Raw genomic sequence first — 23,416 nt, forward strand, 5'->3', positions numbered from 1 at the left:
GCTGACTAGGCACCATGAGAAGACCAAGGTGGTGACAGCGATCGACGGAAAGGCAACCGGCAGGGGCGCTATTACTTAGACAGTGACACCGGGTCGGGATCATAGAAAAAAATTAAAAAAGCGAGCTTTCGAAATTTGAATTCTTCTTTGGGCGAGTGTTCCTGGGCCCGGACCATTGAATATCTCCCTACCCCTATTACTTGGCCAAAACATCAGCCCAGTCCTGCTTGGCCACGCACTCCTCCAGAGTCGTCATGGGACACTCGGTGCCAGCCTAACCCCCCCAAAAAAGTCGGCCCAAATCAAAACTTCCCCTCGCCCTCCCACCTCGCAACGACGTCCTGCCACGGAACGACCTTGACACCGCAATCCCGCAGCCGCAGCTCCACCTCGCGCTCGACGTCGACCGCCGGCCCGTCGCCGGCGCCGTACGTCGAGTGAGCGCCCGACAGCAGCGTCACGCCAAAGCCGGCGGCCAGCGCGCCGCGGCACGTGCTCTCAACGCAGCACTCGCTCTGGACGCCGAACACGACGATCTCGCCGACGCCCGACGCCGCAAGCATGGCGGCGAGGTCGGGGTTCGACTCGAACGTGTCTCCTAATCAGACGATCAGAGCTGATTAGAAGCGCGCAACTTGTTCGTTCCGCGAGTTAATCAGGAGGGGCGGGTGTTAGCTAGCCCGCTTACGCGTCGTCTTGCTGACGAGCAGCTCTTCGTCTGCGTCGGGCCGCGGCTCGTAGACCAGCCGCCACGGCTCCGTGTCCTTGACCAGCGGTCCTTGGTCGGGCCGCTCTTCGTGCTGGACGAAGACGACGAGGGCGGGGGGCGGCGCGTCGGGTTGCCGGCTGGCTGTTAGTATAGTGCGCGCCGTGGCGAGGATCTTGTCGGCGGCGGCGAGCACGCGGTCGGCGTGGGGGACTTTCGTCTCGGGGTGCGTCGCCAGGTCGTTTTGGATGTCGATGACGAAGAGGGCGGTGGGCGTGGCCATGGTGTGCTGATTTGTTCGAGCCTGGCGGGCTGATTTGTTTGGGCCTGGCGGGATGTGCCCGACTTCGGAGTTGTGGTTCTGAAATCAGAGCAGATGATTGATCCTCGTGGGCTTGGAAATTCGGCCCCCCGTGGGCTTGGAAATTCGACCGTGATGAGAATTACCGAGATGGACTGTGATCAACCTCGCAAGAGACGCGGGTGGAAGTTGACCAGTAAAATGACTCATCAAATCGCGGACAAACCAATCTCGCCATGCTGACCTCGAAGCGGGGCAAGCGCTTCCTCGGCTAGTTTATTGGTTGCGAGCCGAGCAGAGATGCCTTCATTGAGGTGCTAGCTGTATCTTTCCTCTCCTAGTTCTCACTCGACCCAAATTGCCGGCGACCAAGACTATAGGTTTTGACAAGATTAGAGTTGCAACCTCTTCACCTCGGTGTGAAGGACAAGGGCACACGCAAATAGCGCCGAGGCGTGATTACTGACTGGGTGGAGTCTCGGCGCAGCTCTGCAGCGAGGCAGGCGCGTCTCCTCCACACTTGCCACCCGTCGGGCGAGGAAGTGCCGAATCGGACAACCCCCGCATGTTCACCCCAACCCAACCCAACCTGCCAACGCGATGTGGCGTGCTGGCCGTCGGCGGCAGCTTCCCCTTGCGTTACACGACCTACGGTTCCACGGGTTTGCGCGGATCGGAAACACCACTCGGCCGCGGATCGAAACAAACGGTCTCCATCTCAGACTTGGACAACACTTGAAAGATAAAACGGCATTTGCACCCACGCACCGCGCTCGCCCTGATTGTCCATCCATCCAGACATTCCAAACCTACAACACACGGTTCACTGCTTCGAGTTCACTGCTTCGGGTTCACTGCTTCGGGTTCACTGCTTCGACATCCGCCCTCCCCTTTCCCTCTAATCACCTCATCGTCTCCCCGACAACAACCAACACCGGCTCCGCACCATGGCCTCCCCCGCGCGCGTGCCGCCCAAGGGCGTCTTCGTGCCGTCGCCGACCTTCTTCCAGCCGCCACCGGCCGACGGCTCACCGGCAGCGGTCGACGTGGCGGCGCAGGTGGCGCACAGCGTGTTCCTGGCGCGGGCAGGGATCACGGGGATCGTGCTGCTGGGGTCGACGGGTGAGGCGATCCATCTAACACGGCCCGAGCGCGTCGCGCTGGTGGCGGGCGTGCGCGAGGGCGTCGGTGCCGGCTACCCACTGATGGCCGGCGTGCTGACGAGCGGCGGGCTGGCCGACACGCTCGAGTGGCTGGCCGACGTCGCGGCCGCCGGCGCCGACTGGGGCCTCGTGCTGGCGCCGGGCTATTTTGGCGCCGCTGCGTCCCAGAGCAGCCTCGCCGCCTGGTACGCGCGCGTCGCCGACGCCAGTCCGATCCCGATTCTGGTGTATAATTATCCCGGGGTGACGAACCAGGTGCTCGTCCTGCCCGAGACGTACCCCACTCTGGCGGCGCATCCGAATATTGTCGGGTGCAAGATGTGAGTTCGAGGTTCCATCTTCTCTTTCCCCGTCGGTCGAGGATCTCCTGGGCAACGCAATGGGCTGACGGCGATGCGCAGGTCCCACGGCAACGTGTCGCATCACGTGCAGGTCTCGCTGGACCCGGCCATCGACCACGACCGGTTTCGCGTGTACAGCGGCTTCGGGCAGCAGCTGGGGCCGATTGTGCTGTTCGGCGCGGCGGGCGTCATCGACGGCATGGCCGCCTTCTTCCCCAAGACGGTGGTGCGGCTGATGGCGCTGGCGCTGGCGGCTGCCGACGAGAACAACACGGAGGCGTCGGGCTCTGCCGCCGAGATCCGCCGCCTGCAGTTCGTCGTCAGCCGTGCCGAGGAGTTCGTCGTGCGCTACGGCCTCATCGGTATCAAGGAGGCCGTGTTCCGCGTCACAGGCATCGGCGCCTTCGACACGGGCCGCCTGCCCATCGTCGGGAAGCTCCCAGACGGCGAGTGGGACAAGGCCAGGGGCTTGTTTCTGTCCGAGATTGAGAAGACGGAGGCGAGTCTGTAGGGGGCCGAGAGCTGGCAGAGGCTTTGTGAGGTGTGATTCGGGGAGGAAGCTGCCGCATGTCGGCGAGGACGGAAAAAGCTGCTGCATGTCGGCGAGGGGACGGATAAAGCCCCCTGTTTGGAGTGCTGTGTCAAGAAAGCAAAGATGAAAAAGGGTGAATAATCACTGGAAATTTCACCTAGTCTCGCATTTGGCCAATGACAGAGACCCTCCAATATGCATATAATGGCGAGACTACCTATTCAAGACTGTCAAGACCGACAAGGTGATCAGTGACAACATCCAAAACAACCCGCAGACATGCAAAGCACGCGCAACCCAATCTCGACCGATTCCGCTAGACTTCTCGACCGACTCCGCTAGACTTCTCGACCGACTCCGCTAGACTTCTCGACCGACTCCGCTAGACTTCCCGACCGACTCCGCTAGACTTCTCGACCGACTCCGCTAGACTACGTGGCCACCTTGCCCGCGCCCAGGTCGACCTGCATGGCCCTCAGCCGGCGCTGCATCCACTCGTAGCAGCCGACCTCGTCATACCTCTTCTCCTCGCCGGGCGCCACGCACGTGTCGAGCACGGCGCAGCTCTCGTCCAGGTTGAACCCGAAGAAGAAGGCCATGCTGAGCCGCTCGCGGCCGCTGCGGTTCTGCACGCGGTGCACCGTGCTCAGGAAGCGGTCGTTGGTGATGCGCTGCATGTAGTCGCCGAAGTTGACGACGAACGCTCCCGGGACCGGCGCAGCCCGCAGCCACTGGCCCTCGCGGCTCAGCACCTGCAGCCCGCCGGCGGCGTCCTGCCACAGGATCGTGAACAGCTGGAAGTCCGTGTGCGAGCCGATCGACACGTCGGACACCCCTTCCGCAGCAGACGGTCGCAGCGGCCGGTAGTAGTTGACGGCCATGGCGGCGTCGGGGTGCGTGAACTTGGCGTCGAAGGCGTGCTCGTCGAGGCCCAGCGCGAGCGCCATGCTGCGCACGAGCGCCCGGCCCAGCCCCAGCACGGCCTGCCAGCAGGGGATGAGGGCGGCACCGAGCTGGGGTGGCGCGGCGGTCCAGGGGAAGCCGTCGGCGTCGGAGTGCAGGAAGGCGGCCACTTTAGGCGGGATGTCGGCTGCACCGTCCACGGACGGGTCGTGAGCCGCGTGGTAGACCCACGAGAAGGACTCGCGGCGGTCGACGCTCTCGAAGGGGTTGATGTGCTGTGACTGCGGCGGCTTCCAGCCGACCTTGAACTGGTTGGCGCGCGAGTGCCGCGCGTTGGCGGGCTCCTTGAGCTCGGCCGGCTGCCGGAAGAAGTCGAGGCTGGCGCTGCAGGCCGCGTCGGTCACGGGTGCAGGGATGCCGTGGTTGGCGATGTAGAAGAAGCCCGTGCTGGTGGCGGCCGCGCGGATCTGGTCGGCGACGGCCTGGCGGTCGGCCTGCGCTGCGCTGAAGATGCCCGACACGTCGATGATGGGCAGCTCCGACGGCGCGGCATCGCGGAGCGGCGTGTTCAGGACGTCGCGCGTGACAATTCCGTTGCCCGACACGATGCGCAGCTGGGTCTTCCGTGTGGCCATTGCGCCGGTGGGATCCCTTTCTTGGTCTGTTGGTCTGTTTGAAGGTGTCACTCGACGGCCAATGGACAAAAGGATGGGGGGGAAGCGTCACTGTGACGTTTGCGGAGAAGCAACACTCTCCAAGTCTAGTGCTCAGTGCTCTCAGTTGCCTCTATTATGCATCCGAAGGCCAGATAAGACTTTCTACTCGTAACGTTAATATAAATTGGCTAGTAGCCAATATCTGATCTCTTATCTTCAACGGCTGCCCAGCGAGTTATGTCATGCTACGCTTGTACTCGGTCCATCGGCGACCTCCGCCGTGTTTACGGCCACCTCCGTCCCGCCACTATGGGTGACGAGGCAGAAGCGAAGCATGTTAATGAAGATATTGGGCATATTTGGGCATATTATTATGGCCAACTGGACCTGGTATTCGAGATGAATTGGGAATCAAAACGGTAGGAGATAACCTCTTCACCAGTCACAGGCAATGATCATTCTAGGCAATTATTATTGTAATTAATTAGTTACAAGCATGTCACCTCCTAGTTAATGGTCAGATATTTTCAATCATCCAATGCTCTCACTTTTTCCCCGCCCTTCCTTTTGGTCCGAACTAAAACAAACAAGAGTGCCTCCCTTGACTTGGATGACTGCATTGTGTGCTTTCCCTACCACATAATAGTCTTACCCGCCTATGGAAATACCGAAAACAGCCAAACGAGTTACAGGGGACAGTGACCGATCACCTTTCTTATCCAAAGGCAGGCCAAGGATTACTGTGCATAAATGCGATCGATTCTTCATCGAGACGTATAGGTGCCAGACCGAAAGGTTCATGGCTGGCAGTACTCGGTACGAAACGGCTAAACCTAGTTGTTATTCCCAGTAATCATACAGTATACAGTACTAGTACCCAGGTACCAAACAGTAGTCTCGTCCTCGCCCATCGGTTGCCCGATCAGTCCTAGCTCGGGTTAAGCGACAAGGTCCGATACTAAATTCGCGAATTAAAAGCAAAAGAAGGTGGCTCGTCCCAACGCAATGTTACCCTAGTTCAGCTCAATTTAAGCACACCTTCCGAGCTGCTGCCATTGAGAAGCTGGGCGTTTTACACTGCCCCGTCAGTGTCTTCATCTTCATCTGCCGTTTGACGAACAAGACGAATGGGGCCAGTCGTCAGATTGCATAGGTACATGTCTTGTCGAAAGCAGATAATGCATCACTTTTCATGTCATCACCTTTCATGTCATCACTTTCCATATCACTGCAGAACTGAGATAGACACAGAAATGAAGACAGCGTGCTTGTAAGCATGAGGCAAGTGGCATGATGCAAGTGTCAGTCAGCAAATGCTTTGCTCTGTTCTGCTGCTGCTGCTGCCCCCCGTCCCCATTCCCAGGAAACCCGAAAAAGCCGCGTCCCGTTCCCAACCCCGCGGGCGAACGCTGATAACCCAGCACAGTGGCACCCCCTGGTCTTCGCATCCCGGCCCCCGGCACTTCCCCGGCCGCCGGGATTGGCTAGCTGCGGGCCAAGCCTAGCCTCATTTGTCAACTCTGCGTATCGGCGGTATCAGGCCAGAGCATTAACCTAGCGTCGTCGAATCACACACCGAGCTTTGGGGGTGGTGGTTGCCGTGCTTGCCAGACTGGCGGACACCATACCCCATTCAACCGCAGCTGCAGATCGGATTGCGCCAGCACGAGACACGTCTTCAAAAGCTCGCCTCCCCCGCATCATGTCCCGAGCCCTCGGTTCCTCCCTCGAGCTAGACAACGACAGACGGACAGACAGATAGTCAGGCAGTCAGCCGAGCCGTCTTTTCCGAGAACAGCTCACCCCTGATTCCTGAAGGCAACAAAGGCAACCCGCACTCACGATGCTTGACGTTGCCCGCGCCGGCGACTTGCTAGGCTGGGTGCTGGGCTGGGTGCTGCCCACGTCGAGGGCAGGCACCCTGGCGCTGGGCACCACGGTGATGCTCGGCCTGGCTTTCCTTGTCAAGACGTTCCTCACCTGGCGGCGGCTGCGCCACGTGCCGGGGCCGTTCCTCAACTCCATCACGCCGCTGGTGCTCACGTACCACTGCCTCAAGAACGACGTGACCACGTACACGTACGAGCTGTCGCTCAAGTACGGGCCGCTGGTGCGCATCCAGCCCAACGTGGTCGTGCACTACGACCCCGACACGTTCCGCCGCGTGTGCTCCGTCAAGGCCAACTACAGCAAGGGGCTGTGGTTCGAGTTCTCGCGCTGGGACCTCAACCGCCCCTCGTGCATCGCCATGCGCGACAACGAGAGCCGCAAGATCCGCAAGACCAAGCTGCTGCCTGCTGCAAGTAATTCCCATTTTCATTACCCCCCCTGCCCCTACCCCTATCCCCCCTACCCCTACCCCTTGGAATCTGTCTACCTTGTGTCTGTCTACCTTGTGCTAATCATTGGCACCCACACACAGTGGCAAGGCCAGGGCCTGTCCATGGCCGAGTCGCGCGTCGACAGCCAGGTGCGCGCCTTTGTCGACCTGGTCGGCCGCAAGTACCTGTCGACGCCCGGCAGCGCGAAGCCCATGGAGTTTGGCCACCGCGCCCAGTTCTTCACGCTCGACGTGGTGACGAGCGTCACGTTTGGCGAGGCCTGGGGATTCCTGAGCCGCGACGGCGACGTCGAGAAGTACCTCGAGACCACCGAGGCCATGATCCCCATGTTCGGCATCTTCGGCTCGCTGCCTTGGCTCGTGCTTGCCGTCCACGCCTGGCCGCTGAGCCTGGCCATGCCCGGCGAGGGCGACAAGATTGGCTTTGGCCGGCTGATGAAGTGGGTCGCCTTTCAACATTGCTTGGTTACCTTCGCTGACCGCTGAGATGCGCAGATTTGCAAGCGATGCCGTCCAGAAACGGCTCCAGCCCGGAGACCCCAACACCGAGCACGACCTCATCCGCGCCTACCTCCGCAACGGCCTAGACCCCGAGGACGTGGTCCAGGAATGCATCACTCTCGTGTACGTATCCCGCAAAGCACCAAACATATCAAAAAAAAACCCCCCAGCTAACCCGGAGCGCCTCCCCCCCCCCCAGCGTCGCCGGCTCCGAGACCACGTCCGTGGCGCTGCGCATGGCAATGCTGTGCCTCCTAACAACGCCATCAGCATACCGCAAGCTGCAGGCCGAGATCGATGGCTTCTACGTGGACAAAAAGTCAGCCAGCGACAACGACGGCGTCATCAGCTACGCCGACGCCAAGACGCTGCCGTACGTGCAGGCCGTGATCCGCGAGGCGATGCGGCTGTGGCCGCCGTCGGCGGGACTGTTCAGCAAGCAGGTGCCCGACGACGGCGACACGGTGCACGGCTTCTTCCTGCCGCCCGGCACCGAGGTCGGCCAGTGCGTCATGGGCTGCGGCCGCGACCCGCGCCTGTGGGGCGCCGACGCCCACGTCTTCCGCCCCGAGCGCTGGTTCGAGGTTGGTCCCGAGCGGTTTGAAGAGATGCAAGCCGCCGTCGACCTCATCTTCAGCTCGGGCAAGTACGTGTGCCTGGGCAAGCAGGTCGCCTACATGGAGCTGATGAAGCTGTTCGTCGAGGTATGTGTCTGTTTGCTGTTTGTTTCCCCGAGTTTGGTGGTTTGCTGACTGCCGCGCACAGGTTTTCCGCCGCTACGATGTTGCCGCGCATAACAATGCCCAGCCGTTGAAGTTGAGGGACCCAGTGACGTGGCTGTCGACGGACTTCTTCATACGCTTCACTGAAAGAGAGAAGGCGTGACGTTGACGGTTATGTTGACGGTCATGTTGACGGTTTAAGTTGACGGTTATGTTGACGGTTTATGTTGACGGTTTATGATGCGATATTTGCTGGGGCATGGGAATAATCATGACGGAATTGGAAATTGATCAGTTTACCTCTTTGCCTTCATCCGCACTGCTCTTGAAGACTTGACACCCTTCAGTCAGGGGCGGCCAAAGTCCCCTGAATTGCCTGCATTCTCTTCCTTGCAGCCTCCTACATGTAAGTCCTGACCGCCTTTCCCGCCTTCACTGCAAGTGATGCATCGATACGAGATCTCAAGGTGGTGTGTGTGGACTGGTGGCAGCTGGGCGAGGTCATGCCCTTCAGGCCACGCTCTTGAGCCTCGACATCGCCATTCAGCTTCGGGGCTTCAGCTGCTTGCAAGGTCGGTGTGTCATTTTCCAATAGTTTCGGACGGCTCTCGGCACCGCACTGCCACAGCCGTGGCCGAAAGGGGTTGTGTGATAGCTCTCTTTGCAGCCGGCTCCCCCTCCGTGGATCGTGATTCGTCCGCTGTGCACCTCCACGCAAGCCTCTTTTTTACGCTCGTTCCGTCTTGGGATGTTCTGACAGAAGCTGCATCCAATTTCTGCAGCTCTACATTTCGGTACCTTCTTTTTGAAGCTCCATTGACCTCTACGTCGCGGCTACATACCGACCGCCACAGCTGGACATCGGATGATCGGACATGGCCGTCGAGACGCCTTCGCGAAGGATCTAGCTTCTCTTTGATGCACTGCCACTGGGATCTTTGCATCGTGCTGATGATGGTTATATTGATTGTCTTCGGCCCATGGACCCCGATGACTTTGGCAGACTTGATAGAACAACCCGTCCCACCGCATTGAAAACCAGCGCAACGAATCACCTACAACACCACAACTGTGGCAGTTCCGTCGCGATGAAACTCTTTCAAGCCTGGATTCCCCTCATTTCCCTCTCTCTATACCACCCTGCCCAAGTCTCTTCCGCATTCACCTCGCCCCAGATCGTCCTGGACGACTCAGAAACACACGGCCTCCCCATCAACGCCTCGCTGGTCGTCAGCGGCTGCTCGAGCCCGAGCGTACCCTGGACTCCCTGCCCATCTCTACCGTACTACGGTCCCACCATCAAGTGCGCCACGATCCCGGTCCCTCTCGACTACTCGGCCCCGTCCGGGCCCCATGTCAATATCGGCCTGGTGTGCCTGCCCGCGACGAACGCGCCGAAGCGCAAGGGGACCATCGTGTACCTCCCCGGCGGCCCAGGCAACACAGCCGCCGGCATAGTCATTGACGCCGAGACGGGCGCGAACCACAACCAGTACTTTGACCACTCGAAGGAGTTTTACGATATTGTCGGCATCGATCCCCGCGGCCTCGGCCGAAGGTACCGTGGCTTCCCCAATCCCCGATGGCGCTAATAGTCATCGACCAAGCCGTCGCCGGCGTAGCTAACCACTGGTGACACGCGCTGCAGCCATCCCATCAAGTGCCAGCCCGCCGACTGGAACTCGGACGTGACGTACTTCCCAGCCAACGTCGGCGAGTTCAACAAGCTGGTCGGCCACTACGCGGCCGTAGGGCCCAAGTGCGCAGCAGAGACGGGGCCGGCCGACCTGATCAGCACGACCAACACGCTCACCATCGTGCACGACATCGAGCACGTGCGCACGCTGCTCAACGAGCCGCAACTCACCCTCTACGGTGACTCGTACGGCACCTTCACGGCACTCACCTACCTGGAAGAGCACGCCGCCACCACGCGCGCGCTGATCCTCGACGCCGTCGTCGACCATACGGTCGACACCGCCGTGCGGCTCCCGCGCGCCGCCGCCGCCGTCGAAGCGGCCTTCGGAGCCTGGGTATCTTGGTGCGCCACATCGCCCGACTGCGCGTGGCGCAGCCCCGAGAAAGACATCGTCGCGCGCTTCGAGAAGCTGATCGCCGTCGCCAACACGTCGCCATTCCTCCCCGCGCCCGACTGCCTCGTGTCGCTCGCGTGCAAGTCGCCCGTCAGCGGCTACGACCTTCTACTATCCCTGCAAGGCACGCTGAGCGCGCGCGCCGGCAGCGACGCGTGGAAGGCGCTGGCTGCGCGGCTGAACGCGGCCGAGCACGCGCGGGTCGCCGACGCGGCGTTGGCGCTGCCGTGGGCGGTCGATGACGAAGACTCGGCGTTCACGACGCAGACGATGCTGTGCCACGATTTTGATCACGGCGGTGCGGGGACGATGTTTGCGGCCGTGGCGGCGCTGATAGCGCAGGCGGCGGCGGCGGCTCCGCACACGCGTGGCGCCGGCATCGAGTCGGTCGTGCAGACGGCGTGCGTGGGCTGGCCGTTCGGGACCACGTTTCCGCCTCGCCTGCTGCGCGCGCCGCCGCGCGGCCACGTGCCGCCTGTGATTTTTGTGAATGCGCAGATTGACGCCGGCACGCCGCTTGCCGGTGCCGAGAACGTGTTTCGCCAGTTCGGTGGGGATGCTAATGTTGTGTTCTTGACGCGCCAGGGCGTCGGGCATGGCACGTACCGCGACGGGAGTGGTGTTATCCATGGGTTGGTGGAGAATTTTCTCGTCAAGGATGTGTTGCCGGCGACGGGGGTCTACAAGAGCTAGAGAGGGTGTTGAGGATTGGCGCCGTTCCGATTACTGCATGTTGCTTAGTGGTAGTGCGGGTATATGGTTCCAGGGGCAAGTAGAAAATTGAGTCTGGTAGGGAGTTCTCTCAGCAGGGGAATGCCTTTAATACGTGTTTTTGGAGAAGGTATGGGCCTCGGGGTTTTAAGTCAGGGGTTCTAGTATCTTTGACCTCTCTCGGGGGAGCACCTTTAGGGTTACCCTGTGTTGGGCTCTTCAGATTTTAGAAAGTCCCCCGCTCAAAAGGATTCAGCGATTAGCTTGTAGGCCTAGCCCAGAGTTGTTAATAAGAGTATCGACACACAATTGACTTCAATACACACACTAGGTGACATTAACTACCTGCCCACAATCGTCAACCGATTATCGACCAATTACTCCATGCCCCACCTCCGAAGTGCACGGCCAGATCTTGCAGTCTTGCAAGTAACTCTTCTTCTTCAGCCTCTTCTTCAGCCTCTTCAGCCTCTTCTTCAGCCTCATCTTCGTCGTCCACCTCTTCAATTTAAGGCCCTGCTTAAGGCTCCGCGGGAACCTCGCCTCCCATTAGCATAGTCCCTAGGTCCATGAACCGCTTGTTAGGATTGAGAATTTTCCTTCGTTTTTGGGGCCTAATACGCTCCAGTTGAGCCTCCAGGGCTTCAATACGGTGCTGCTTGAGTACCAATTCGGTCTGAGGCTTCTCAACGGCCGCCACAGCTTTCTGGAACTTTCATCTAGTCCGGGGACTGCTTCCTTTGCTAAAATCCCTAATCTGACGCCCTGTAGTTGGTATACTAGGGACTCCAGAGAGGACAGGGGTTCAGGGGTCTTTGCCCTGTCTTGCTGAATCTCTGGGTGGTTCAGGGCTTTTTGTCTATTAACAGGCCAATTTCCGGTCGTCCGGAATGATGATTTAACGGTTCTTCCTGTCAATGCTTCTTCCCTGGCTACCTTGTAGCAGCGAATGAAGTTATCTTGTCAATAGGTGCTGCGTCGGTTAGACTAGCCAACTTGGCTAGCTCACGTCTATAGAGAGCTTTGATAGAGTTGAAAGACCCGGTATCAAGTGGCTGTAAGCCGTGAGAGGTATGAGCCGGCAGGAAGCAAAGATATATATTATTTAGGCCGCATATCGTCAAGAAGTCGTTCTATATATATATATATTTTGGGATTCCTAGATAAAAGAGCATACGGGACTTATCTCTTGCAGTTATGTAGCTACCGTGGCCATCAAGAGGAAGCGCCGAGCCTCATTTTCGTAGTCCAGGGCCTGTCGGTTTGTGGAATGAAAATATCCTCAAGCCAGCTGATCGCTATTTGGCTGTCAGTCCAGCCCTTTTCTGTAGTAACGAAGCGCCAGTTGCAGATTTTCTGCATTTCCTCTTCAAACCACGATATTTGAAGGCTTTTCCTTTAAAAATGAGAGCGTAACCCTCCACTGTTAAATCGTCGCCATGCACTGTAAGTACAAAGGCGCCCAAGCGTTACGGCCCACCGCCCAGGAAAATACCACGTTTTACAGCTAAAATTACCGCGTTCGCTGGCTGCCCCGCTCTAAGCGCTGGCAATGCAGTTGTACCGCAATTGCGCCTCGCCGCCGTCGCCAACGTCAACACATTTCCGAATGCGGTAATTCCATCTCAGGGCCGTAGATTCGCTCAAATCGTTCAAATCTACAATAAAAAGTGAAGCTGACTTCGTTGAATTCGCTTACATAACAGGGCCAAAAATGCAATAAAAAGCAGGCCTGCTTATAACTACTTACAACTGCATGCAACTGACAGCCTTACTGATCCATGCCTTCCGCCCAGGCAGTAGGTCGCGGGACCCTTCTACTTCGCGTAGGCCTTACAATACGACCTTCGGCTGCAAATGCAGTAGTGGTGCGCGACCTTCCCCGAAGGTGTTCGACTCCGTCAAACTCCCGGTACTACAAGTAATCGTCTTCATCAAGTAATGACCTCTCAAAGTAATTACTAATATGGATGGGATTCAACCTTCTGAAGCTTCAAAGTGCCTGCCCTGTGACGCTGAAGAAGCTCGTGAGCACAAGGGATTACTGCGCCCGGAACCGACCGGTACAGGGTTCGAGAGGCGCCCGGAGGTGGTCGCCGAGGGCATTTATCATCTTCCGGTATTGATATGCAACACGGTCCAGGGCGTCATAACAGATGTGATATAGAGCCTCACCAAGCCACTCCTTTCCTAGGTAAGCGAAGCGAATTCGTGTTATTTATTCATAAGCCTCTTCATCATAGGCTTCCTTCATGCCCTATACCATATTGAAGCTTAGTGGAAAGGTAAGGTTCGGTTGCGTTGTGGTAAAAGTGGTAAATTACCATGCGGCAGAATCTTAAATGTACTGGAGGGCGGGGTGGGTGGCCAGGGTTAGGGTTATATGTGGGGGATTACAGTGCATGGTGACGATTTAACAGTGGAGGGTTACGCTGTCTTAAAAATAATGCCCGGGTCGAGTGCGAGGCCCCCGGCACTGATGCATTCGATGATTGTGGACCAGCCTCGAGGTTGGTCGCTTTTTAGGTAGGCTTTCTTCGTCTCTGATGTCCCTAGGACTAAGAAATCAAGCCCTATATAGTATAAGTAATAGATAATACAACTAAGCATTATTTACTTACCAAAGCCTGCCATAATACCGGCCTTATCGACGTTGAAGGTAAGCTCAGGCCTGATCCAGTTGTATCATTTCTCCCTTATATTGAAGCACCAGTTAACGGCTTTGGGGGAAACCCGTTTAAATGAGCGGCTTCCATTCTCTTGCCTGCTTTGGCTCGAATGTCGGGGTTTCTAGCTTTGAAGCTAGAAATATAGTTTTTCCCTATAGGGTCTTTTTGTCCTGCTTCTTTATAGAGTCTTGATGCAATGTTAGATACTGTTGACTAACTCGGAGCAAAGCCGAGTCTTTCCTGCTTGACGATGCACTCAATGAGCCGCTTTTCTTGAGGCTCTGTGAGCCTGCGTTGCGTTTGGAGGATCTCTTTTTGGGGGGGACTCCGTTGAGTCGTCGGTTCAAAGTTGTACAAGAAACTCCATGCTTTTGAGCCGATTGACGAATAGAAATCTTATTATCTGTGACGTCTAGGTACGCATTGACCATATTATCGTCACTTCTTCAGACATTGTGGTAGTACAAGACGCAATTCACGCTCAAAGGTAGGGGGAGAAGAATGTTAAGAAGCTAATTTGGAGTTAATTTGGAGTTACTTTGGAAAGATGTAGCAAAAAAGTAACGCTTTTGGGCTGATAAATCAATACTAAAATTAAACTGTATGCAATTACATAACTAGCTCAATTCCCTACTTGCAAACAGCTTCACAATTGACTGCGTTATTGTTGTTCAAAAAGGTAGTGTTTTGGTGTAAAAGGGTGATCCACTGCTGGGTGATCCGTTGGGGGGTGGGGTATGGTACACTCCCAAACGACTGGGACAACTATAGCTCGCTAAAAACAACCCACATTCTTCTATACAAATACACAGTCAACCACAAACTCGAGTTCCTCCGTCCCACCTCCACAAAGTCATTTCTCAACCTCCTCAAGATCATACAAGAATGGATCGTCTTCCTCAGTCGTAACAAGAAAGGGGCAATCCTCATGATCTTCCTCGGAATAGGCAATTGCATTCCCTGGAGGGAAGGAATGTGCTCCTTGGCATATTGGTGACACTGATTGACAAAGTCAATCATGGCAAGGGTTGGAGCAGACGTAATCCAGTCGCTGGTATCACCCTGTGCCGTCCACTTCAACGTATACGGTGCTTCGTTCTCGTCGCCCTCTTCCTCTTCGGCCTCCTCCTCGTCCGTCTCCCTCTCGTCGGCGTTCTTGACAATACGAAACGCCAGCCGGAGGGCCATCCTTTCAATATCAAAAATTTCTCCCGCCGACTCGGCAGAAGGACGCTCGCTTATCAGTGAGCGGAAAGGCAACAGCCCTAAACAGCCCTATGAAGGTGTGAGAGCCGCCACGGTATGAAACCCGGGGCGGACAATTGATGTCAGCACCCTCACCTATCAAGACCTTCATGAGACCGATCTCTGTTGCAAGCTTCAACAGACGGAGCAGCATCTTGCCGCCGCCGGCCTTAGTACCGGTACAACGTTAGCTTAACGATCAGACAATAACAGAAACGGGGGGATCAGTTAGTTTACGTAGTCTTGTAATCTCGAACGCGGAGAGGCCTAGATGCTTTTTGTGGGTGTAGTAAATATCGACTTTGTCGGAAGGACCAGACTTGTCAAACGAGAGAGACGGAAGGAGAGTGCTGTATCCCAATGATGGCCCGTCTGTATGCTAGGCCTAGGCAGCTAAATCCGGCACGCCCAGGGTGGATATTAGCAGCTACCTACTCACAATTGGCGGGTCATTTTACTTCACCCCTTTCTTTTCAATTTGGAGGTCTTGAGGAACAATACAGTGCTTTAAGACCGCGGAGTGGGGACCAATGACTTCCTCCATCGATGCAACTCTGCTATCAACCCACCTCTCACGTCAACTCCGGGTGGTTCGGACTCATCTCAGCACCGCCTCTCCAAGAAAAAAACTGCCTGAATGTGCTGGGATAGGTAGCCGAGAATCTACACAGACTACAATCTACACAGACTACAATCTACACAGCCTACAACCTACACAGCCTACAACCTACACAGCCTACAACCTACACAGCCTATAGCTAGTATAAGTATTGTTGCCACACCCGCAGGCAGCGGGTATCTATTGTGTCTGGCTGGTGCAGCGGTACTCTACGACACATTATCGCGGCAAACTAAACATGCATCGCTTCTCTCTCCCGCGCTTCCGTGGCGAGTGGGCCGCCCAGGTGCGCGTCCCTGTTCTGGTCACCATCGCCGAGCGCGACGTCTTCTGGAAGGGCACCGCCGAGGCCGCGCGCGACTTTGCTTCTGCGTTTACTAGTAGTAAGACGGTCGAGTCGGCGCTCGTCAGGGGCGTGCCGCACAACCTCGAGATGAGTTATGGGCGCAGGCCTGGTACGGCCGCGGCTTCGGGTTCGCGCTCGAGTGCGCCGTCGAGTATGCGCTGCTGGCCTGATTCGAGGGGCTGGGGCTGTCTCTTTGCTCGCTCGCTTGCTTGGCCGGTGTCGGGATAGCTGGGCCGCAGCCAGGGGCTGCCAAGGACAATCGTCATAGGCACACCTTGGCCACCCGGTAGTTAAAGCCGTTTATTCCGGAGGCTTTCGTGTGTCGTTGCCCGTGGCCGCCTATGTCCCCCCTGGCCGCCTATGTCCCCCGCTGTGGCGCTACACGGCGGTGGCAGAGGTGATGGGCTGGAGGATGCGCGTCAGCATGGATGACTGCAGGTTGGGGTGCGTATAAGCCTCGGTAGGTCGTTGAGTCAGCACCCAATCGTCACGTCACGTCATCTAGCCGACCAGACCAGGCAGGGATCGGGCCATGTGTTGTGACATTGATGAGCCATTTTGAGATGCCGTCATGACCTTCATTGGCGGCCGCGGTTACATAGCACGACGCCCGACGCTCCTTGGCTTTCCAAGCCCGCCTAGGGTGGTATCAAGTGTTTCTCGGCGCTGCCTTTTGCTTACTGTGCAGTCTGCATCTCTAACAGATACCAAAGTGCCAGCATCCAATCGGTGGCTCTCGAGTTGTGCGCTTTGCCGTGTGATTGTCACCCTACAACACGTGGGGGTTTTGTCCGGCAACCTAGAGGAACAAGGGCGGAAAGCACGCCGCTGTCAGCGAAACGAGGCCGATTAGCCCGCCGTAAGCGAGGCTTTGTTGTCGCTAGTATTGCCAGCTTTAGCATGGTAGACAGGTATCAGATATCAGATATCAGATATCAGACTATATCATAGCCATAGTTCCGTGCCTCTTCCCACCACAACTGCACGACGCCAGCCATCAACCGCCTCTTTAGTTGAAGTTTAGGACATCCTGTCAATCAAAAACCCCCTTTCAAACCAACGAAATGGCCAGCCCCTCTGAGCAGGCCAGCCCCTCTGAGCAGACCCTCCTCGTCACCGGCGGCACCAGCTTCGTGGCGGGCCACATCATCAAGCAGGCCCTGGACAAGGGGTACCACGTGCGCACGACGGCACGGTCCGAGTCGTCGCTGGCCAAGTTGCGTGCCACCTTCGCCGCGCACGGCGACAAGCTGACCACTGCCGCCGTGGCCGACATCACCAAGCCCGGGCTGTACGCGGCGGCGTTCGCCAGCCCGACCAAGCCCGTCACGGGCGTGCTGAGCGTGGCGTCCCCCTTCGTGCTGCAGGTCGGCGACAACGTGCGCGACCTACTGCAGCCGGCCATCGGCGGCGGGCTGGCGGTGCTCGAGGCGACCCGGCGCTTCGGGCCGGCCGTGCGCCGCGTCGTCGAGACGTCGTCCTTCGCGTCCAACCTTGACCTCGCCCACGGCGCGCGCGCGGGGTACACGTACACGGCGGCCGACTGGAACCCCATGACGTACGAGCAGGCCGTGTCGGCACCGGCGGGCGCCGCCTACTGCGCGTCCAAGGCGCTGGCCGAGAAGGCCATGTGGGACTGGGTGGCCGCCGAGACACCATCCTTCTCGCTCGTCGCGCTCAACCCGGCGTGGGTGTTTGGGCCGCACGTCGATGCAGCTGCCGTCGCCGACCCGGCCAAGCTCAACACGTCCAGCGCCGCGCTGCACGCGCTGCTGGGCGCCGCCGCCGTGCCGCCGTTCGACCTTGGCGCGTTTGTGGACGTGCGCGCCTTGGCTGCTGCGCAGATTGCGGCGTTCGAGACCGACGCGGCTGCCGGCCGGCGCTTCATTGTGGCGTCGCATTTTGACTACCAGAGTGCGGTGGACGCGCTGCGCGCTGCACTTCCCGAGATCCGCGACCGTGTCCCTGAGGGCACTCCGGGGGATGTTCCTGTGTCGTATGCTGTCGATGGTAGCGAGGTCGAGGCGGTTCTCGGCGTCAAGTACATCCCGCTCGGCGAGACCATGAGGGACTCGTTTGCGCAGTTTCTCGAGGCAGAGAAGCATGCTCCTGTTGAGGCTGCTGCTTGAGGCTGCTGCTTGAGGGTGGGCGTGCTTGTGACTAGCATGGATCTTGTTTCGTGAACTGCGCTTTGGGAAAGATTCTGCATGTGAAATGACAATACAAGAGAAACGGCGCTTCTTTTCTGTGCACGGTATCTCCAAGTCGCGATTGCGTTTTATGTATTAGTTTGTCTCTCCAGACCCAGGCCCAGACCTTGCATCTCCATCCGTCGACAGAATTCTCACTCTATGCTCTACGTCGAACATGTCTCCAGCGCTCCTGTAACACGCGCTCCACGTCAGCCTCATTTCTCACACTTGGCCCATAACAGGACCAGGAGGGAGAACATAACAACAGCAAAGACCATACTCTTGCAGCCCAGATCTGTCCAGCGCATAGCCAGCCAGCAGTGCCAGGCGGGGATATATCCCCAGGCCCTAATCCAAGCGTACGATGTCAGCCCAGATGCTCGCCACGGATTGAACAGGTTTGGTATTAAGTAATAGTTACTTCTCCCCGTCGATAGCCTCTCCGTCCCGCATGCACTGCACGGAGAACTGCTGGGCCGGCTGCACTCCGCGGACGGTTGCGTAGTCGCGGCCGGGGCCGGCGCGGCAGTTGACATAGCTGCTGGTCCCGCTGACGCTGCACACCTTGTCTGCCTGGCGCGTGTCGCTGACGGCGGCGCTGCTGCCCGGTGCGAGCAGGGCCGCAAAGGTGATGGTAGGTGCGAGCTTCATCTTGAGAGGGTGGCTGGGATGAGGGTAAGAGTCGGTCGACAAGAGGCGTGTGCGAGGATGAGGGAAACGCAATGGGAACCAAGTTGTCGGGGGAGATGAAAGGAAGGGGGTATTTATTCCGTGGCTGTTACCTTGCTTGCCCCTGGCCAATGTGTAGTGTGACTGGTTCACATAGAAATATGCCTTAATAACCTTGCAAGTGAGAATTGCACGGCCATGTCTTGGGTAATCGTCTAGCCGCGATTGGAGGCCCCTGTGGCAAAGGCTGCGGTATTAGCCGGAAACACTTTCGGTTGTGCTCTTGGCTGCGGAATACCCGGCCCAACAGAGTTGCTGGATAGGTTTGACGGCTCGGGGGGCGATTCTGGGCTTCACAATGCTACCAAGTGCTACCAAGACTGTGTTTCCGGTACACAGTAACACCTGTGCCCGTTTGCTATGATGTGACGTCAATGAGATGATTATATTCCATCGCACTTATTAAACCTTTGACCCAGCGCTCTTTACCGAGGCAACGTCCTTTTCATTTTAGACATGCTGTGACACAGCGCTCTTTACCGAGACAATGTCCTTTTCAATTTAGACATGCTGTGTAGTCACAGCCACCTCACTCGTCGTCCTCGTCGTCCTCGTCGTCCTCGTCGTCCTCGTTATCCTCATCGCCTCGGAGTCGCTTGTTCTTCGCAGGGTCGGATTCATGGTGTTGGATTTAGTCAGTTGCACGGTTGGATAGGTTCGATTGTGTGTATTCTTGTGTGTTCCTTCAATTCCTGGCTCTCGCCCGTTCTTCTAGAAGTCTCTGTTGTGGCGCACCAGCCCCCCCCCCCTGCGGTGGATCGGCGCCACGACCGGGGTCAACCACGTGACTTGGCATGTCGCTAATCTGACACGGCGACCGAGCTTGCAGCCGTCCTCATCACCACGCTTTTCACAGCAGGTCCACACGAATCCTTCCGGGTACGACTCTTGATTTTCTCCTGTGTCTACCGGGCCACGGCAATTTTAATCGTAGTCGGCCAGGTATCGCAATCGTAGTCGGCTCCATGACCCCTGCGTGTTGATTGTCAGCTAAGCCCCTCGAGTAGAGGCAACGCAGGAGACGCAAACGAGAAGGAAATGTGGATATCGAATAACAGGGGAAAAAAATGAACGGCACTGTCAACGCACCATCGTGGTATTGGCACTCCTTGGCGGTGTTGTCTGCCTCGTCAAACGAGGTTTCGCCTGGACGCAGATGCTCCACCCGGATTTGACTTTCCGTTTGGTGATAAGGCATTTCGTGAGGACGCTCCACACACGCTAGCTCAAACAGAGCACACCGGCCTTTGCTAGTGTCTTGATTCCGCACGTACTAAAGCGCTAACAGTGGGACTTTGATTAAGCTAGTGAGGATCATTCTATTGCAATATCATCTCCAGGGGTCTGCGATTAGCGTTCACATGAGGAGGCAGCTGAGTGATAGAACTTCACGCAGTGGTTCTTACAGAATAAGAAGTCAGCCTGACCTAATCACAATCGGAGAGGTCTTTGGGTAGGTTTAAGGTGGTACAGGATGAAGAGGAGGCGGCCGACTCAGACGGTGCACAACCTAAGAGCCACCCCTAAAACTAGGATAAGACGGTTCAGTGGAGAGTGGCCTATGGGAATTATGACGGGACGAGACATTGCGGCGTTTGGGTGCAGGAAGGCGTACCAGAAACAGTAGGGTTTCTGGCGAGTAATTAATTATTCATTAGAGGTTGGACGGGATTTGGGCACGTTCGTAGTTGACGCTCGTGGCTAGAAGCCTCAAATTCCGTCCGAACCTCAACCCCTCTACAAACAGTTGCCACTGTTGAGCTGCACATGAACAATAGGAACCAAGTAGCAGCATAATAATGAATAACAGTGAGCGCATCTGAACAGTGGTTCTGGTGGTAGTTGACCCGTCAACCTTTAAAACCACCTTCAGCTATTCCTTGCAATTGCAGACCTTTTACACTCCCATATCGTCCTGCAACTTCTGCCTATCGACATTGGACTTTCACTTCACATCTACTTCTTTGGACACCACTTCACGACCAAAGGACTGAACATTGTATGCCTTTCTCCTCCAACATCCTCATTGTGGCTCAAAAAGGTGGGTGGCTGGCGAGATCATTCTTGCGTAGTGAATAACGAAGGTTACGGGGTTGACGGCGATTGAAGTCGATGCTGGGGAACTTTATGCGTATATCAATAGCGATATCGCGGTTCAGGACGCTCGGCCTGTCATTGTACGAGGCTACGAATGCCTTCTCTTCGTCGGTCCAGAACCGCCGGGGGCGGAAGACTTTATCGGGGTCCTTCTCCAGCTTGTGGTTATGAGCCGACTCTTTCAAGTCGAAGGTCCATTTCTGGTTGTCCTTGACCAAGGCCGTTGCAACAGCCTTGAACTCACAGTCACACTCCTTGGGGTAGTTTGTTTGTGAGAAGGCTTCTGAAGGTCGCGTTTTATTCTGTAGGCAGGAAATGTCGACCCTTGTAGCTCCGAAGTCCTTGACATGGTTGTTGGAGCGCATTTTCTTGATGAAAAAGCCGACTGAAATAGCACAGGCTTGAAGATCATTCATCAATTGATCGATAGTGTCATATTTGTGGCTCCAAAGCTTGTGGTCCGGCAGCGGGCGCGGGGCGCGATCAACCTGTTCATCGGGGTCGCTGAGGGTGAAGGGGTCGTCAAATGCACCCGGGGGGTCGCGCGCAGCCATTTTCTATCGCTAGTTAGCTACTGAGTTCTGTAGATTGAAGATGAAGCTGCGCGCATACTTGCGTGGCGATAAAAACCGCGTGGTTGTTGTTGTTATGCTCAATTGACGGTGTTGGTTGAATGTGGAAGGATTTTGTGGATTTGGCGATGGCTCCACTTGCAGGTAAAGATTTGGTCTTTTCCTCGTCGGAAAACTCTATCCATTTCGTATCGTGTCTGGTTTTTCCAATAGTCGTCGGTCTATATTCGGATTATTAAAGCATTAGGGGCTACGTAAAGTAAATATATTGACGGGGAGTGGGAAGAGACTATGCAGAGTCGTTTATATTGAACATTTCATTATGCAATCTCTTCATTAATCCGCGAGATTTGCCAGGTTTTTACCAAATATGTCTTGGCGGTCCCCGGATTAAACTATCACTTCCTGATCGACCACAAGCGTAATAAACAAGAGAGCGTATTTATACACTGTTAAATCGTTGTCGTGCACTGTAGGTACATCGGCGCCAAGGCCTTACATCTCGCCTCCCAGGAAATTACCACATTTTACAGCTAAAATTACCACTTTCGCTGGCTGCACCGCTCTAAGCACTGGCAACGCAATTGTCCCGTAATTGCACCTCGCAGCCGTCGCCAACGTCAACACATTTCCGAATGCGGTAATTCCAGCCTAGGGCCGTAGAATCGCTCAAATCGTTCCAATCTACAATAAAAATCTAAGCTGGCTTCGGTCAATTCGCTTACGTAACATGGCCAAAAATGCAATAAAAAACTGCAGCCTGCCACAACTGCTCACAACTGCATGCAACTGACAGCCTTACTGATCCATGCCTTCCGCCCGGGCACTCGGTCGCGGGACCCTTCCACTTCGTGTAAGCCTTACAACACGACCTTCAGCCACTGCAGAGGCTGCAGGGCCACGTGAAGCTCGTGATGTTGTGCCGCCCCGGCTAACACGCTGCGTGCCTTGGTGTTGAGCACTGCTTGTTGCCCTGCCAGCCCGGCTCCCTGTGCCCCGAGTGGTTGTGTCCCGAGTGGTTGTGCCCCGAGTGCTTGTTGCCCGGCCGTATTGAAGAGGGCAGAAGCGGCCCAATCGTTCAAATCCTCGATAAGATCACCGAGGCTATCATATTTGGTGTTGAAGAGCTTATGGCCGGCCGGCGGGTTCGAGAGTGGTGATGGCGGCGGTGCATTTTCATCGGGCGCCTCGCTGATATCGCCAAAGTCGCTCAGATCGCTTAGATCTTCAAAAAGCGGACTTTTTTATCACTAGTTAGTACTGCGCGACGAAGAAATGAAGCCATACCGATGCATCGATTGAATGCGGTGCCGACGATGTTTTTTGGTGGTTGTGGAAGGTCGGTTGTAGTGGAAAGGTAAGGTTAGGTTGCGTTATGGTAAAAGTGGTAAGTTACTACGCGGCAGAATCTTGGGAGTACTGGAGGACCACAGTGCACGACAACGATTTAACAGCGTATAAAAATGCTCTCATAAAAAAAGATTTAGACAAAGAAGCTCTCTCAAGCCTATTGTCTCATATGGTCTCTAATTCCGGGCACGAGTCGAACCGGGCTACTGAGGAAGATACAGCAGTGTTCCCCTCACACCATACCTGATTAATGAGCCGTGCAATGCTTTTGTAATTTCCTTCTAATGTCACAGTGGATACATACGGAAATAACTAAATAGGTGGACAGTGCTAGCGCCGTTGCCACTTTCAGTCTCGCTAAAACCTCATGTTCCCGCCGCGATGAGCCCCCAGGCCCAATTGGATGGGGGCTGTATTCGTCTACGAGATAATGGGTTTGCAGGACGGATATCCTCCCCCACAGAACATACCTGAGGATGTTAACGGCTCGGGCAGCGAGATGGGGGGGGAATCAGTCGACTGAGGAAAGAGGGAAACCTAACCTCTAAATGACTCTTTATTTGATTTCCCTCTTGCTTTTCCATGGTCAATGGCGACCTTTATGTGGGTGGGGGAACCTGGAAGCTC

At 56.4% G+C, this 23,416-nt stretch overlaps 9 protein-coding genes across 9 annotated transcripts; 4 read left to right on the forward strand and 5 right to left on the reverse strand.

The window, feature by feature from the left end:
• Positions 1-112: 112 nt before the first annotated feature.
• On the reverse strand, positions 113-1,373 carry B0T26DRAFT_717979 (Isochorismatase-like protein). Its single transcript, XM_060442353.1, has 2 exons — positions 689-1,373; positions 113-598 (listed from the first exon to the last, which is right to left on the reverse strand). Exons 1-2 carry the CDS (start codon positions 987-989, stop codon positions 303-305), a joined length of 597 nt encoding a protein of 198 aa, XP_060294954.1. The 5' UTR covers positions 990-1,373; the 3' UTR covers positions 113-302.
• A 581-nt stretch (positions 1,374-1,954) lies between these two features.
• B0T26DRAFT_742221 (uncharacterized protein) lies at positions 1,955-3,022 on the forward strand (the record flags this gene model as incomplete). Its single annotated transcript, XM_060444078.1, has 2 exons — positions 1,955-2,490; positions 2,572-3,022. The coding sequence occupies 2 exons, from the start codon at positions 1,955-1,957 to the stop codon at positions 3,020-3,022; spliced, it is 987 nt and encodes a 328-aa protein (XP_060294955.1).
• A 452-nt stretch (positions 3,023-3,474) lies between these two features.
• On the reverse strand, positions 3,475-4,581 carry B0T26DRAFT_753723 (2og-Fe oxygenase family protein; the record flags this gene model as incomplete). Its single annotated transcript, XM_060445738.1, has 1 exon — positions 3,475-4,581. The coding sequence occupies one exon, from the start codon at positions 4,579-4,581 to the stop codon at positions 3,475-3,477; it is 1,107 nt and encodes a 368-aa protein (XP_060294956.1).
• A 1,864-nt stretch (positions 4,582-6,445) lies between these two features.
• B0T26DRAFT_753724 (cytochrome P450) lies at positions 6,446-8,329 on the forward strand (the record flags this gene model as incomplete). The annotated part of the gene is made up of 5 exons (XM_060445739.1): positions 6,446-6,905; positions 7,032-7,383; positions 7,439-7,567; positions 7,644-8,148; positions 8,210-8,329. 5 exons carry the CDS (start codon positions 6,446-6,448, stop codon positions 8,327-8,329), a joined length of 1,566 nt encoding a protein of 521 aa, XP_060294957.1.
• A 925-nt stretch (positions 8,330-9,254) lies between these two features.
• On the forward strand, positions 9,255-10,952 carry B0T26DRAFT_804371 (Alpha/Beta hydrolase protein; the record flags this gene model as incomplete). Its single annotated transcript, XM_060447126.1, has 2 exons — positions 9,255-9,724; positions 9,815-10,952. The coding sequence occupies 2 exons, from the start codon at positions 9,255-9,257 to the stop codon at positions 10,950-10,952; spliced, it is 1,608 nt and encodes a 535-aa protein (XP_060294958.1).
• A 5,864-nt stretch (positions 10,953-16,816) lies between these two features.
• Positions 16,817-17,978, forward strand: B0T26DRAFT_858358 (uncharacterized protein; the record flags this gene model as incomplete). Its single annotated transcript, XM_060447722.1, has 1 exon — positions 16,817-17,978. Exon 1 carries the CDS (start codon positions 16,914-16,916, stop codon positions 17,976-17,978), a length of 1,065 nt encoding a protein of 354 aa, XP_060294959.1. The 5' UTR covers positions 16,817-16,913.
• Positions 17,979-18,205: 227 nt separating this feature from the next.
• Positions 18,206-18,692, reverse strand: B0T26DRAFT_753729 (uncharacterized protein; the record flags this gene model as incomplete). The annotated part of the gene is made up of 3 exons (XM_060445740.1): positions 18,206-18,231; positions 18,322-18,389; positions 18,463-18,692. 3 exons carry the CDS (start codon positions 18,690-18,692, stop codon positions 18,206-18,208), a joined length of 324 nt encoding a protein of 107 aa, XP_060294960.1.
• A 607-nt stretch (positions 18,693-19,299) lies between these two features.
• B0T26DRAFT_677947 (uncharacterized protein) lies at positions 19,300-19,968 on the reverse strand (the record flags this gene model as incomplete). Its single annotated transcript, XM_060440163.1, has 3 exons — positions 19,300-19,371; positions 19,506-19,669; positions 19,860-19,968. 3 exons carry the CDS (start codon positions 19,966-19,968, stop codon positions 19,300-19,302), a joined length of 345 nt encoding a protein of 114 aa, XP_060294961.1.
• Positions 19,969-20,507: 539 nt separating this feature from the next.
• B0T26DRAFT_804373 (uncharacterized protein) lies at positions 20,508-21,529 on the reverse strand. Its single transcript, XM_060447127.1, has 2 exons — positions 21,480-21,529; positions 20,508-21,424 (listed from the first exon to the last, which is right to left on the reverse strand). The coding sequence occupies exon 2, from the start codon at positions 21,419-21,421 to the stop codon at positions 20,804-20,806; it is 618 nt and encodes a 205-aa protein (XP_060294962.1). The 5' UTR covers positions 21,422-21,424; positions 21,480-21,529; the 3' UTR covers positions 20,508-20,803.
• Positions 21,530-23,416: the final 1,887 nt, after the last annotated feature.

This window comes from Lasiosphaeria miniovina, assembly GCF_030549165.1.
Source record: "Lasiosphaeria miniovina strain SMH2392-1A chromosome Unknown B0T26scaffold_5, whole genome shotgun sequence".
In the NCBI taxonomy this organism is placed as follows: domain Eukaryota; kingdom Fungi; phylum Ascomycota; class Sordariomycetes; order Sordariales; family Lasiosphaeriaceae; genus Lasiosphaeria; species Lasiosphaeria miniovina.

Bases quoted from the DNA above. Each gene is read 5' to 3' on its own strand.
- B0T26DRAFT_717979 (XM_060442353.1), bottom strand. From the start codon at position 989: ATGGCCACGCCCACCGCCCTCTTCGTCATCGACATCCAAAACGACCTG. The intron at 599-688 runs GTAAGCGGGCTA...TCGTCTGATTAG, and splicing joins GCTCGTCAGCAAGACGACGC to GAGACACGTTCGAGTCGAAC.
- B0T26DRAFT_804373 (XM_060447127.1), bottom strand. From the start codon at position 21,421: ATGGCTGCGCGCGACCCCCCGGGTGCATTTGACGACCCCTTCACCCTC.